The 14,530-nt window shown below is 41.1% G+C and overlaps 2 protein-coding genes across 2 annotated transcripts in view; one reads left to right on the forward strand and one right to left on the reverse strand.

The window, feature by feature from the left end:
• Positions 1 to 6,780, reverse strand: part of LOC101857768 (NAD(P) transhydrogenase, mitochondrial) — a gene marked incomplete at its 3' end in the record, with an annotated part of 19,244 nt that extends 12,464 nt beyond the window's left edge. The window contains 7 exon segments of the mRNA XM_013091017.2: positions 395 to 550; positions 1,058 to 1,245; positions 2,243 to 2,330; positions 3,088 to 3,249; positions 3,759 to 3,938; positions 4,387 to 4,637; positions 6,662 to 6,780. Of these exon segments, the coding sequence (XP_012946471.1) occupies positions 395 to 550; positions 1,058 to 1,245; positions 2,243 to 2,330; positions 3,088 to 3,249; positions 3,759 to 3,938; positions 4,387 to 4,572 (960 nt within the window).
• An 84-nt stretch (positions 6,781 to 6,864) lies between these two features.
• LOC101858003 (isocitrate dehydrogenase [NADP], mitochondrial) lies at positions 6,865 to 11,665 on the forward strand (the record flags this gene model as incomplete). Its single annotated transcript, XM_005113288.3, is given in 3 exon segments — positions 6,865 to 7,246; positions 10,749 to 10,840; positions 11,507 to 11,665. Coding segments are annotated over 3 exon segments (357 nt in total), but the record flags the coding sequence as incomplete, so codon positions are not given.
• Between the last annotated feature and the right edge of the window lie 2,865 nt (positions 11,666 to 14,530).

Below are 14,530 nucleotides of genomic sequence, written 5' to 3' on the forward strand. Positions count from 1 at the left end.
GGGGGTGCAAGTGTTTTATGCCACTCGCAGCTGCATAAGGCAATATGAGCATGCGGAACACATTAGGCATGGCTGACCTTTAATGTTTTAGTTTTAAGTAAAAACTTTACGGCACTGTCTTTTACGAATTCACATGGACTCTGCTATACACTTCATGCATAACCGTGCCGAATATGTCACTATTTCGTGACTCAGAAGTTTTTCATAAAAATAGCACTGATGAACAAAATATACAGCAAGCCGAACAAAACAAAAAAAAAATTTTTTTAAACGACAATGTCATAAAAATTAAAAATTGTGCCTAAGTCTTTTTTTCCCCTTATCTTGAAAAACCCCAAAAACGAAACAAACTATTCAAGAAAGTAAAACGGACAAAATCTCTGCCATCCTTTACCTTAGAAATGAGCTTGGGCGCCGGTTTGCCCGGTATAAGAGCAGTGGTGACCAGAATGTCGATCTCCTTACACTGCTTGGCAAACAGCGCCATCTCAGCCTCGATAAACTCCTTGGACATCACCTTGGCGTAGCCCCCAGTGCCTTCTCCAGATTCCTGCAAGCACAGACAAATAATTCACACTGACGACAATCAGAAAATTTCTTTGAAGCTCGCCACCCCCATCAAAATTTCAGTAGCTATATAATGAAAACTTTCTGATGTGAATTAGAGGCAATACTACCAGCATGTAATGGGTACCTGGCTTCCAGTTGGGGAGGTAAAGGAGGGGTGGAAAGGAACTGGCCACCCTACCACAGTATGCCGAAAGCCCAGGAAGTAGTTTCACTCACAAGGCAATCCCCCCAGGTCCGGATCCGATACCGGAACAACTTTACTTTACTACCAGCATGCAACACTTTTTCAAGGCATAACTAATGGAATGTGCACAACAAAAATATGGTTCTAGGAAACCATTCATGAAAAAAAAAATGAGCATTGTGTAATGTTCAGAACCCATATTTCTGAAAAGTTAATTCACTCTAAGAGGCGTGAAAAAGTCTTTCAAATAAAACATCATCCTCACATAACAGGATCTCCAAAAAGCCCGTGCGTGTATCTTACCTTGACGTTGACCTCTAAGAACTCAGCCCCAAACGACTCCACTTGCTCCTTCACGGCAGCTCTGGTGTCGAAGCCGCGGACAATGGCACCCATGTTCTTGGCCGTGCCGATGGCCGACAGGCCGGCCACTCCACCTCCGATGACCAGCACTTTGGCAGGAGGCACCTTGCCAGCAGCTGTGATCTGACCTGTTCACCAAGAGGTAATAACAATAATAATAACAACTATAGTAGTAGTAATAATAATAATAATAGTTATAACAATAGTAATAATAATAATAATAACAGCAATAATCAGGGATGCCACTCAACTTTTTTTAAATAGCTGAAAATCCACGCACCACAGTCTCGCTAACATAATATGAATATCAACTTGAAACCCAAATATTTTTTTTTTCAACTATAGATTCTATCTCAATCTCAGTAACGGAATACAGCGGATCAGGATCAAAATACCGGAAATACCAGAAAAAAGCGGAAAAGTGGCATCGCTGAATAATAATATTAATTATAACAATAAAAGAAGAACAACAACAATACATTAATAATTGCATTTACATTTTGCACATATACACAGGCTCTACAGCATCTTCTGTGTACTTTGCAACTATTACTGTTTTTCATGATAACGTTTTGGATGCAGGAAAAAAACAACTAGCATGGCTACTTCAGCCACTGAACGAACAATATGACCAGACAAAAATTACAGGTGACAGCAATGACAATGAGGAGGAGGAGGGGAGCTAATCCCTGTATCACAGTGTTTAAAAAAGCATCTCTTCATTCTAAAAAAAGAGTAATTTCCCTTCCACAGAACAAAATATTCCAATAAACTATAGCAGCTGCTCAAAACTGGCACCATGCTTCTGGAAAAAGCAATACCAATCATATGTAAATGAGAGTGTAAGAGAGCAGGGTGCACACTGGCATATGGTTCAGCATGAGATTCTCCACAAAAGTCCAGTGTTGATTAGAAAGTACAGGATGTGAACTTCTTTTCTTACAAAAAAATACCCTCAATAAACAGCCTCTACACAAAGCTGAACACTATCGCTGCTGCAGTAAGACCATGGAGCCAACTGAAAATAAAATACAAGCAGCCCAGCCCACTCATCAGAGCCTGCCAACTAGTGACAACATTCAGGAAAAGGACAGGACAGACACATGAGCCGGCAGCACAACTCACCAGTGAAGAACCGACCAAAGTTGTTGGCAGCCTCTACCACAGCCTTGTAACCAGCAATGTTTGCCATGGAACTAAGGGCATCAAACACCTGGTTAAAAAAAAAAGGAGGGTTGGTATGAATTAGTCTGTTGTTTCATACATTTGCGAGCTCGTCTGAACCACAGCTATAGCAACGGAATTGATGTTTCACATGGAGGTGTGAAGACAAGCTGGCAACATGAGGGGTGAAAAGGAAAGGAGCTAGAGGTGCTTATACAGATCATCATGATATGCTTGGCCTTACGTATCTTGACAATCACAAAGCAGTATGCATGATAAAACTTTGCCTGGGCCGTAGCCATTGAGGTAATAGACTGTGGAAGTACAGCTTCCCCCCCTTTTTAGATCTTGACTTCCCTAAAATCCTCCAACAGGTCAATGCGTTAGGAAGCAAGGAAGGTGTGAGGGATGACTTATATTTCTTACAACTGTGATTGAGAAATGTGCAAATGTGCGACTGACACTTTATATATTAGCATGAAATTTCTGCCTTCTTTTTTTCTTTAACTTCAATGTCACAACTCATCGTAGTCAAGCCCAGGGGTTAAACTCTTTCAAACATAATATGGCACTCATCATCATGTACTAGATCTAAAGCAGACATCAGCAATCATGGTTCTCCATTCATTCTTTTGCTCGGATGCTCTTGAAAAAGCCACATTACCCTCATCTTTCCCTGTTACCCATCTGTTTCGGTTCTCAAAGTAGGTTGTTCTGGACCTACCCCTGCCTCGTTTGCCTTCAATTTTACCAGTATGGCATTATTTCGTGTAAACGTACAGAAAAGTTAAGCACTCCACCAGTACCTGGGCTCGAGAAATTCTGGGCACGCAGTCCATGGCAAAGACGGTCATCTCTTTCTTGGCCAGCGAGTCGACCAGCTCCTTGTTCTGTGCCGGGTACAGGAAGGAGATGAGAGTGCCCTTGTCGCGGAGGTTGGACAACTCTTCTTGGAGGGGAGCTCGAACCTGAACGGACACGAGGAAAAATCATATACATTTTAAAAAAGGACCAAAAACAACTTTCGTACTCTAAATATTATGTTAAAGTACACCACGCTACACATTTTAGTGAAGGAATACAATGTAAATTTTTGTTGTTGTTGTTAAGGGGATGGGGGGTGTTTGTTTCAGTATAAAGCACTCTGTTTTAAACCAAGCGGGCCATTATCAAGCTGTCAATTTGAGATTAAAACTCATACGAAATCAAAATGCCATATTCGAAGACAGTATCAACAATAAAACACATGAAAAACTTAACATAGATAATGTCTTTTCATCAAATAAATTTTCATAATAACACTAAACAACTCATCACAGTTCCATTTTCCCAACCCTTTGAATCATACACAGCAACCAGCAATATATCTCCATCAAAATATATATTTACATACGATATCTAGAGAATTAATAAAAGAAGTCCCTTTCAAATTTTTTAATCCTATAGTTTCTAGCAACATCTCCAGCAAAGAACAAACCTTGAGGACGATGTCGGAGCCATACACATCCTTCAGACTTTTTACATTAGCACCCGAGGCAGCGTAATCGTCGTTCAAGAATTTCGCCTCCACACCAGCATTTTCCTCCACATTGATGGTGAAGCCTTTCTTCACAAGGGTCTGCACCGCCGACGGCACAAGGGCCACTCTCCGCTCGTTCTGGGAAGAAAAAAACGGTAAAGTGAGCATACATGTACTAATGTACAGTTAACAGTCAGGCACCGAAATATTCATCTGTTACCCTCCACCACTAGGGAAGGTTCGGTTACAGGAACAGCATTATATAACCAGAAAAAGCCTACTTTAAAGTACAAACAACCGCACAGTGTTGTTCAAGTAATGCTGGGAAAAAGCATAAAAAACAAAAAAACTCATAAAAACAGAGACAAGTTGAAGAAGTGAGAGTGGACTTTAATTAGAAGGGACCCTGCCATCTGCCTGTCATCAAATTAACAATACTACCAGAAAACAGTGCAACTCAAATTGGCTGGTGAGGAAAAAAACCAACCCAAAACAAGAACTGTAATATAAACAGGGAAATAGTACAGACCATAAAGAACTTTTCCCATCAATTTCATTCAGCACTCATTATGCACCGTCTACTCACTGTGAAAAGTTCCTTGGGCACACCGATGGACAAGTTCTTGTAGGGGATCCCGGCGATAGTCTCCGACTCGGCTTTCTGACACAGCTGACCTACGGCGGTACGCAGACCGCGACTGCAGCGGGCGCTCAGCTTGCAGACATGGCTGCCCACGTCGGCCATCAAGGCCACTCTGTGTACTCGCAGCATGTTGCTGGAGCTCCGGCTAGCTCACGGGCTACGGCCTCACGACAAAATGGAGATCTTCCTGGGGGCTGAAAAACAAAACGAGAATATTCGTTTTAGTAAGTAAGCGTTTTACGGCACTTGTAACACAATCATTAGGTCATAAAAGTGTGGAAGATTAGAGTTGTTACAAACGAGTAACAAACACACAAAAAAAAGGAGGAGAGATGAAAACGATAGATGTTTTATAAGAAAGAAGGAGCATGCCAAACCTGAGGATTTGACAGTCACCCACATATTCAATCGTTCTCAACTTTATGTATGAGAAAGTTAATCATTACAAAGTACAAAGAGACTCATATAATTTTATTTTAAAATCCATGAAATGCCTACAAAGTACAGATCAGAGGTGTTGCTAGAGAGTAACATACAAAGAAAGAAGAAAGGGAGATAAGCCACACCAGTGCACCAGCCAATCGCCCACAGGTTTTACTTCGGACACTTCAAACCATACATTAGTGATAATGCATACAGAGGCATTTATAAGCTACAACGTCAACACCCCCTCCCTCAACAACGTAAATGAAGAAAAGTAAAGGCCCTAAGAAGCACATGAAAACATTCAATTTTGAACTGCAGTGACCACCTGTCCAAATGGCCACTTCCCCCCTGGCATTTCGTTTATTCTAAATAAAATGGCTCTGTCCTGGACAGCAACCTGTCCAATTTGGCCACAACCGTCATGTTTCATCAACCAACAGCCCCAAAGACCTGTCCAAGTTGACAAAACTATATGGAAATCTCTCATCACTTGACAGGTCATAAATTATAATTATTCATCGGCCCCTAACACTGTGGATGAACCATTATAATAATCCATTCACTCGTCAATATTGTTAGCCCCTCATAAACTGCTGGCTGACCAGCACAGCACTGTGTTTACCCGAGCTGACCGGTCTCGGACAAGTTTTCACCTGCTGATGAGGAGTCAGGGTGAGGCATGCAAATCGTAACAAACAAACCCCCATAATAAGCCATCCGCTGACCACACATAAATCATTGGTGAGATTAGCAGTGGCTGCTCTGTTTATTCCGTTTCATCCCCATCCCATGGCCATTTTTTTTTCCAACACTCAACATTCACAGACAGAACACAATCGCACATAAACAGAAAAAAACAATAAAAAAGGGCTATACAACACCTGAATGCCTAAGCATGAGACAGGAGTGAAAGAAAAAACATACTGAAAAGAATTTAAATTTTGAAAACAGATGATGAATGGTACGAGAAAAACGCCTTTTCTACTTTACTTCCCAGGTCCTGGCTGGACTTTGAGTTTGATATGGTGAAGTTGTAGCTCGTTGGATGAAGGAAACCAAGGCAAGGAGATAACAAGACTATTCAAACTGTCAACCATGACTGAGTACTGATAAACACCAGGCAAATGAAATGAAGAAAGGGTTGGAAACATTAAATAATCACACCTGGGCGGACATACAACACATTTGAAAGCAGAATTCGTATTCTCCCTCTGAGGCAGCAGTTTCTTTATGCCTTGAATTTTGTGAGAAAAAGGCGGGAGTGCTGAGTGGGACAAATACATAGAATATAGATATTCTAGATCTGGTTCAAAAGTATCTTCTTTGTCTTTGTTGAGTAGGTAACATTTTTTTTTTTAATTTAGGGGCCAGCCAAGCAAGGTGTTGAGTTGTGTAGTAAAGTAGAAAGGTAGAGTGGTCTAAAATCGAGTGGAAATGCAGCTACAAGTTTTAAATGTGCAAATTTGATATTTCAATGAGGTACACCTAGTCTTGATGAGCAAAAATATTCTTTAAAAAGACATTTCACAATTTCTGAGTTTGTCCTTGTTCGTTCTTGAGACTTGCAGAGCAAGTAGGCTGTCTGCTGGCACACAGCACAGGCACAGCTCACAACGTAGACGTAGCACAACGCGAAAGTAAGGCAATGCTCTGCTCTGGTAGTGCATCACGCACCGCGCTTCGCTCACGAAAAAGCCGGTAGGGATATTAGGCCCAACACATCATTTCTCTTTAATAACCATCATTGAAATTTAAAGATATTAAGAGACTACAATTGCATATGAAACGTTACCTGTCAGGAAAGAAAATATTGCTCAAAACCGCAATATCTTTGTTACTGTGGTGATCGAGGTGACCCCGTTAAGCCACCCTTGAGAATGGCCGCCTCGAGACGCACACCAATCGTAGCGGTCGAAAAGTGTCACATGGCAAGGGAATCCCTTCGTTGTCGGGAGCATTCATTTGTTCGTAGGGGAGATTAATTTATTTATTTATGTTACGCTTTTATCCTGTCATCTTCAACTTCCTAAAATAAGCAAATGTACTTATAGATTTCTTTTATTTAATTAAAAATAGCTAATTTCCTTTTTGTGCATACGTTTACGTTCATTTTTGCATTTACTCTGTTTGAAAACCTGTAGGCTGCCACCTCCAAGTGGTTGCGCCCTGGTGTAGGCCTTACTGAGTGTGTAGGCCAAGTGAGTAGTCAAGTGTGTTATCCTTTTGGAATCGGTGCGTATCGTGGCGAGTGCTCGTACTTCACAGAACACAATGGCAAAGTCTTTGGTTTCCATCGCAAAATTTGTTTCAAGAATTGGCAGTAATGCCCAAAATACTGTTGCTGTGGCTGGTGTGAATTCAGTTCAAACTAGAAACTGTGAGTATCTTGCTAAGCACATATTTTCGTTTTTTTTCTCTGTCATCACCGGTGCAAAGTAGGTTAGGATTACGACGGAACCGCACACAGCATGTCGTTAGATTTACCGCCGCGGGTTGCCCATCGCCCGACGACCTAACCCCGTCCTTTGCTAAAATTCTTTGTTACATGGTAGCCTATAGAGAAACGAAAGTTTGGTGTCTTTTATTCAAGGTCTAGATGATCTAGAGTCTACTTAGCATCTTAACTAGATCTAAATCTAGATAAGTACTAAAGCCACTAAAGGCGAGATTTCAAAAAGTAGCCTAATAGTAATAGTAGACCCAGAGACAGTTTACACACTGTCTTTGTCTTTGGTATGCCTAATAGGTCTAGAATCTAGATCTAGATCTAGTTCTAGATCTATTGTAGATCGAGATCTAGAGAGAATTAATCAGTGATTTAAAGTCTACATTGGCCTATTTTAATTTTTATAAGTAGGCGTCTGTTATAATCCAAAATCAAAATACGGAGATAGCCTGAGCCTGAGTGGAACAAGTCTGAAAAAAGAGCCCTACTTTCCCACTCTTCTATCCTTCTCTCGTTCCATCCTGTGTCAACTGGGGCATGGGATGCTAGCACTTCCCCTGTTCTCTCTACCCCCCCCCCTCTCTCTCTCTCTCTCTCTCTCTCACTCACACACACACTCTACGGGGTCTGACTACTGGCGCTGAAACTTTCAGAAATCACAAAAGATTTCCCCTGCCGGGTCTGTATTATGTATACTTCGTAACTTTGTTCCCGGTCACTGGGTCTGTATACACTTACGTAGTCAAAATGTACATGATTGAACTTGTTGGTGCATCTCCCCGCTTTCCAGTCCTCTCTTCCCATAATCTAAGATTATTTACCTGAGTAATGCACATTTAGTCCCCTGAGTCTAAGTTGGGTCTTTATTGGCGTGACGGGGGCTTGCCCATGCACATATCCGTTAAATGTGATTTACTTCCACAATGCCTTTCTTTACTTGTACAATTTAAGAATAGGTTCATGCTTCTCTTTTAACAAAGAGATACAGAATGATTCCTTGGATGTTTCTTCGGGCTTCACCTTACAGGCAGAATATGGTAGCTTTCTGACTGACTAATAAAAATGCCCAGTGTTTCTATTATTGTTTGTCGATTAGCAAACTCGTCTCTCTTTTTAAACAGACTTTGTGTCTGTCCAGTGCCTTTCACTTTCCCATTGCCGAATTGGTATTTCAAGAGGAGAGGAATTCCATAATGAGCGACCAGTATGATACAGAGTATACTAGAATAGAGGTTGGGATCGGGGTTAGGTCTCTTTTCAGTCTTTCTATGTTTGTTGGGGTGGTCGCTCGCTACGGAAGTCCTTCCATCAAGACCAAGAGTTCTAAGTTTCTCCTACGGATGTCTGTGATGTAATGGTTAGGTGCTTTGCTGTCGCACGCAGAAAGCCCGAGTGGAGAGAAAATGTTTATCAAGTATCTCAATCTTTCTGCTGTGATGTAGGCTATCCCTCTCCTCTCACTCTCAGCCCCAGTTGGCCCTGACAGGTAGGGTTGGAGGCCTGCCTCCCAAATGATCTAAATTGTATCGATGGGGGTTTAAAACACCATTACACTTATAGTATTTGAAAAAGCTTTACAAGTACGTTAAGCGTCAGATCTTTCTGTAAATAAAAGGTATTACCAGAGGCTTCATTTCCATGACATCCGTCACAAGTGCACTTCATTATATTGACTTGTGAACATCTCTAGCGGGAATCAGAATTACATTTTCTTCCACCCAAAGAAATGACAATTTAAGTCATGCAAAAGCATAATTATTGGTTGCTGAGCTCTTTTACTGTTTCCTTCTTAATTGGAAAGTCTTGTCTTGCTCAAGGACATACCACAGTGACCACCCGGTTGTAGTGAATATTGTTTGATATTGCTTGCCAGATTTTTTATTTTAAGTTTACAGCCTGCTTGACAACTATCCTCTGATGGATGTCCACAAAATGTTCCAAATTGGACAGTGTATAAACGTGGTAGTTGAACAGCCATTGAACATTATTAGGGGTTTGGGTCTTTTTTAAAGTTAAAACAAAGAATAAGGAGCTTCAAATTCAATGTAATGTGAAAAGATCACACTGCGTAGTTTGCTGGTGGTGGTTATCAGACCACAGCATTTCGTCTCAGAAAAGGAGACCTTCTGATTTAATTTGTTGCATTCTTTTGACTTCCGTGTTATTGTTTGAAGCAAATTACTTGAGAGTCACTTTAGTGGAGGGTCATTAGGTTCGTTTATCCCAGACACCTGTCCTACATTGCAGTGTCCTACTTTTTATTCATGAATCAAATACCAGTTTAGGTCAGTGTCCTTATCATGACAGTATTGTCGGTACTGTAAACTTTTCAAAGTGATACAGCATGTTTGCAAGATTTTGTTTTGTGTGTGTTTGGGGGGGGGGAGGGGGGAGGATAGTTGTTACAAAGGAAGTCTTCTTACTCTAAGTGAGGGGTGAGTAACAGAAAAAAAAACCCAACCCAGTTCACCTGGCATTGAGGGCTGAATAAGTTATAGTTATATCTTGTGAAATAACCCAGTCTTTGCTGTGACTGGTAGTGCAGTCCAGAGTGCAAGGAATGCAGTGCAGAAAAACCAAAGAAGTTTATCTGGAGAGGATTTTTAGGGGTTTGCTGTTTTATTTTGCAGATGGGGTATTGGCGTACACAGTACATCTCATTCAAGATGAGGATTATTTTGAAAAGTAGATATAATGTGCAAGAAAAAGATGAGCAGGCAGGGTGGTTGCACACAGCAGATCATGTCCTGATGGTCCTGTGTCCTTTCTCTTGCAAGTAGTTGGGTGGTATTAGAGAAATCTATTTTAAATGGCGTCATGGCAAGTAGATTAAGCATTCAAATTATTTTGTTGAAAAAATTGACTTCTATTTCTTCATATGTCTGTCAAATTTCATCTTTCCATTTCTGCTCTTATTTTTCTAACAAAAATATAATTCCACTCACTGGTCACCTGACTGACCCGGTTTGCCAAGTTTAAACAAGTTTATGCATCACAGCTGATACTGAATTTTTGCATTACACATTTAATAAAAAGGAATTTATTATAATGTTATTTTTGCCCAGACCCCTCAGAAATTACATTACATGTTGATCACTTTGCAGAACTTTTACAGTAGATAAATGGCTGATAGAGCTGGCCTTTCCTCTGACGGCTGACTACGGTGACCTTTTGAACCCTGTCAACATTTCATGCTAGCATGCTTGACTGGATTACATCATGGTGTTTGCGAACTCTTTTGGGTCCACACTTGTTGTTGCTCAAACAAAGTTGTACTACAATACGAATTATGACTTCAGAGTTAGTACAGTAGTACAGCCTCTATTCTTATAATTGCCCCCATGGCTGTGAAATGAAAAGGGGAAGGTGGGGGGGAGGAGTGTCGTATTCATATTGTATTTGTACTATCTCCTTGTCTTGTGTGACTCGCCAGATTCTGACAAAAGGATCAAGGTCGCCAACCCAGTCGTCGAGCTCGATGGAGATGAGATGACCAGGATCATCTGGGAGAAGATCAAGGAGAGGGTGAGCCTTTCTTTCTTTCTTTTTTTGTTGTTGCAAAAAGTCAAAATTAATTATTCTATTGGACTGTTTAAAGTAAGGTTAAGATAATCATATATGATGTCTTTTTGCTGGTCTAAGGGTCGAAAGTGGTGTTAATGATATGTTTGAGAGAGTTCTTTATTTTTCTTTTTGTATTGGTTACTTCAGGCTTGAAGGGCTAGAACCCAGATGGCCGCTGAATCGGGAAAGTAAAGTAAAAGTATTAATTGCTTTTGGAAATTGACTGGAGAAAAGAGTGTCATGTAATTATGAATGTGTGTCAAGGCTCAACTCACATCCTGTGGGAGTTTGTTTTTTTGAGGGGGGGGGGGGGTTACACTTTGCTATTTGGTTTACAGTAAACATCATCATATGGCTGATGTGTGGAAGGAAAGAAGCTACCTTTCTCTTTGATTTGCAAAAAGAAACTTAATCAAATGTGGTCTTAAGCCTTAGAGGTCCTAAAGTCATCTTATGCTTGTTGTGTACAAGTTATTGTGTTTTTTGTTTTCAGTCTCAGAAGAATGAGATTTTATGGCTTATTTATGCAGTTGCGAGCGCCGTAAAACTCTCACTAAAACTAAAACCAAGAAGATTTTTCTGTTTGCTCCGGAATATATCATCATAGCTTGACCTGTGTTGTTTCAGCTGATCTTCCCCTACGTTGATGTGGACTGCAAGTACTATGACCTTGGTCTGCCGTACCGCGACCAGACCAACGACCAGGTCACCATCGACTCTGCCGAGGCCATGAAGAAGTACAATGTGGGCATCAAGTGCGCCACCATCACGCCCGACGAGCAGCGCGTCGAGGGTGAGTCCACTTTCTTTTTTGGGTTTTTAAATTTTTTCTTCTTTTTTTTCTGCTACGCTCCAATGATTCTTTCAGTCTGGATTTTATATCATATATTGTTATAATCCTCCTAATTTTCTTTCCTTTTTCGCACTCATTGTCCATTATTTTACAACAGTCATTGGATACTGTGATGGAGTCTGCTTCTTCTATTTCTCTGTAGTATTTGCTGTTCTCTCATTATACATCTGTTCCTTATAAAATGTCTTCTTTTCGGTCCAGGACTTGCTGTATAATGCAATTTAACTGCACAGCTGATGCTGCTCAGGCTTAGCATGCTCTTATTTTTATACTTGGCGGGGGGTGGGGGGGTGGTGTAAATGCTGTGGTTGTTTCGTTGTTTATTATTAAGTGTTGCTTTTTGATACATAACTAGCATAATCTCCGGTGTTGGGGGGGGGTTATCTCCACAAATTGTGTGCTGGGATGTTGTGCTGTGTGTCTCTCAGCCTGGGCTGTGCCTGACAGGTGGGTGGAAGCAGCCTGCCCTGACAATAATGATATAATAAATTGCATTGAGGAGGGGGGGGGCGCATAAATCGTATATGATTGCTGACATTTTGCACCTCACCAGTAGCATAATCTGTAACTTTATCTGTAACTTTAGCCTGTTCCAGTTTGTCTACACTAACTGGCTTTCTTAATTCATATCTCTTCTTATTGTTAACAGTTATCTGTAAGTGGGTGGTTGGCGGGTGCTCTACACTAGTGTGGTTTGCTGCTTCTTTACTATTAAACATATTCATTCGTTCTTGTCTCTCCTCCTCTCTTTGTTTTTGTTATACTCTTGTTCCTCTTATCTTCAGCACTTACATGACCTTATTGTGTTGCAAGTGCTGTAAAACTCTTACTAAAACTAAAACATCCATCATCTTTATCCCTCTCCTTTTTTATGCTTGTTTGTTACTCTCTTGTACCACCTCTACTCTTCCGTCTGCACTATTTGTGAGGGCAAGTGCTGTAAAACTCTTACTTTACTTACACTAAATACTTAATATTTGACCTTCTATTTGTGCTGTAAAACTCACTAACACACTAAAGACATTTATTTAGACCTTCTATTTGTGGGGCAGTGCTGTAAAACTTTTACTAATGCTATAATCATAATATTTGACCTTCTATTTGTTGGGCAAGTACTGTAAAACTCTTACTGACACACTAAAAACATATTTGACCTTCACTATCTGTGATGTCAGTACCGTAAGAAGAAAAACAAGCTCCTTACTAAGACTAATAATAATAATATAATAAAAATATGGCCTACTATTGCGTTATCTGTGGCCTCTTGTACGTGCCGTGTGTGGTGGTGACGCGGGTTGTGAGGCGGGGGTCAAGGGGTGTGTCTTGAATCTTGAAGGTCGTGTGTCTTTGTTGTAGGGAGAGGTAGTTTCTTCATCCTGTTTGTCAAAGACTGGCAGAGATAGGCTCGATCGTGATAGCGTTATCGTCTTCAAACAGGGTGGATGGTGGGTGGGTGGCTTGCACTTTGGTGTGGTTTACTCCTCTCTCCACCTCTCCCCCTCCCCCTCTTTTTAAATGTGTTTTCAAAGACGAGACTTATCGTGATAGCGTTATCATCATCAAACAGGGTGGTTGATGGGTGGCACTCTGGTGTGATTTAGTCCTCTTCCCCCTTTTCGTACGTGTTGTCAAAGACAAGAGACTCGGTCCTGATAGCGTTATCAATATTATCATGATCAAACTGGGTGGTTGGTGGGTGGCACTCTGGTGTGGTTTACTCCCCCCCCCCCTTTTTTTTTTTCTCCAAAAACGTCGTGTTTTCAAGGACAGAGATTCGATTGTGATTGCGTTATATCATCATCAAACTAGGTGTTTGGTGGGTGGCATTTTGGTGTGGGTTACTGTGTGCGTTCTTAATCTTATACTATCTGAGCGTGTTTGGTGCTTACTCCTTCTTTCCATCAAACACGTGTTGTCACTCTGGTGTGGTTTACTCCCTTCTTTCCATCAAACACGTGTTGTCACTCTGGTGTGGTTTACTCCCGTCTTTCCATCAAACAGGTTGCCAAACACAGAGACTCTGTCGTGATAACGTTATCATTAATTAACTGGGTGGTTGGTGGGTGTCTCTGTCTGTCTCTCCGTCAGTCTCTCTTCAGCCCCTCCATTTTCCGTCTGCGTGAGTGTATGTATGTGTGTGTGTTTACGCGCACGTGTGTATGTTATGTTTATTATGTTTGCATGTGGGTGCGTGTACGTATGTGTACGTGCGGCGTGCGTGCGTGCGCCCGGAATGTGAACAAAAACACACCTGACATGAGAACGGTGCAGCAGCAGTGCGTCCTCTAGGTCTATTTTTAGACCGTGACGTCAATGAGAATGCCAGTCTTCTTGCCCAGAACACGATGCCGCCTCTGCTGTGATTGATAAAACCTAACTTCACGTAGCCAAGGGGCCTGCTGGTTTTTCTTTTGTTTTTGTGTTTTTTTTCTGTGTGGGTTTCTAAGTTTTTTTTGTTACTGTTACTTATATGTGTGTGTTTTTATGAGGTTTTTTTTTTATTTATGTTTTTGTATATATGTGGGGGTTTTTTATATGTGTGTTTTTGTTTTGTTTTTTATGGTGTTTTTGTGTTTTGGTTTTGTTTTTCCCTGCCAATCGGAGAGAACCCAGAGGTCGAACTTCCTCAGAGTGTGTGTGACTTTCACGTACATACAGGGAGGGAGGGCCGGCGTTTGTTGTTATGTACTTTTCTTTTCAGTGCAACGTCAGCTCGTTATTCTCTGCCTGTCTGTCTGTCTGTCTGTCTGTCTGTCTGTCTGTCTGTCTCTCTCTCTCTCTCTCTCTCTCTCTCTCTG

This window comes from Aplysia californica, unplaced genomic scaffold, assembly GCF_000002075.1.
Source record: "Aplysia californica isolate F4 #8 unplaced genomic scaffold, AplCal3.0 scaffold01847, whole genome shotgun sequence".
NCBI classification, from domain to species: Eukaryota; Metazoa; Mollusca; class Gastropoda; order Aplysiida; family Aplysiidae; genus Aplysia; species Aplysia californica.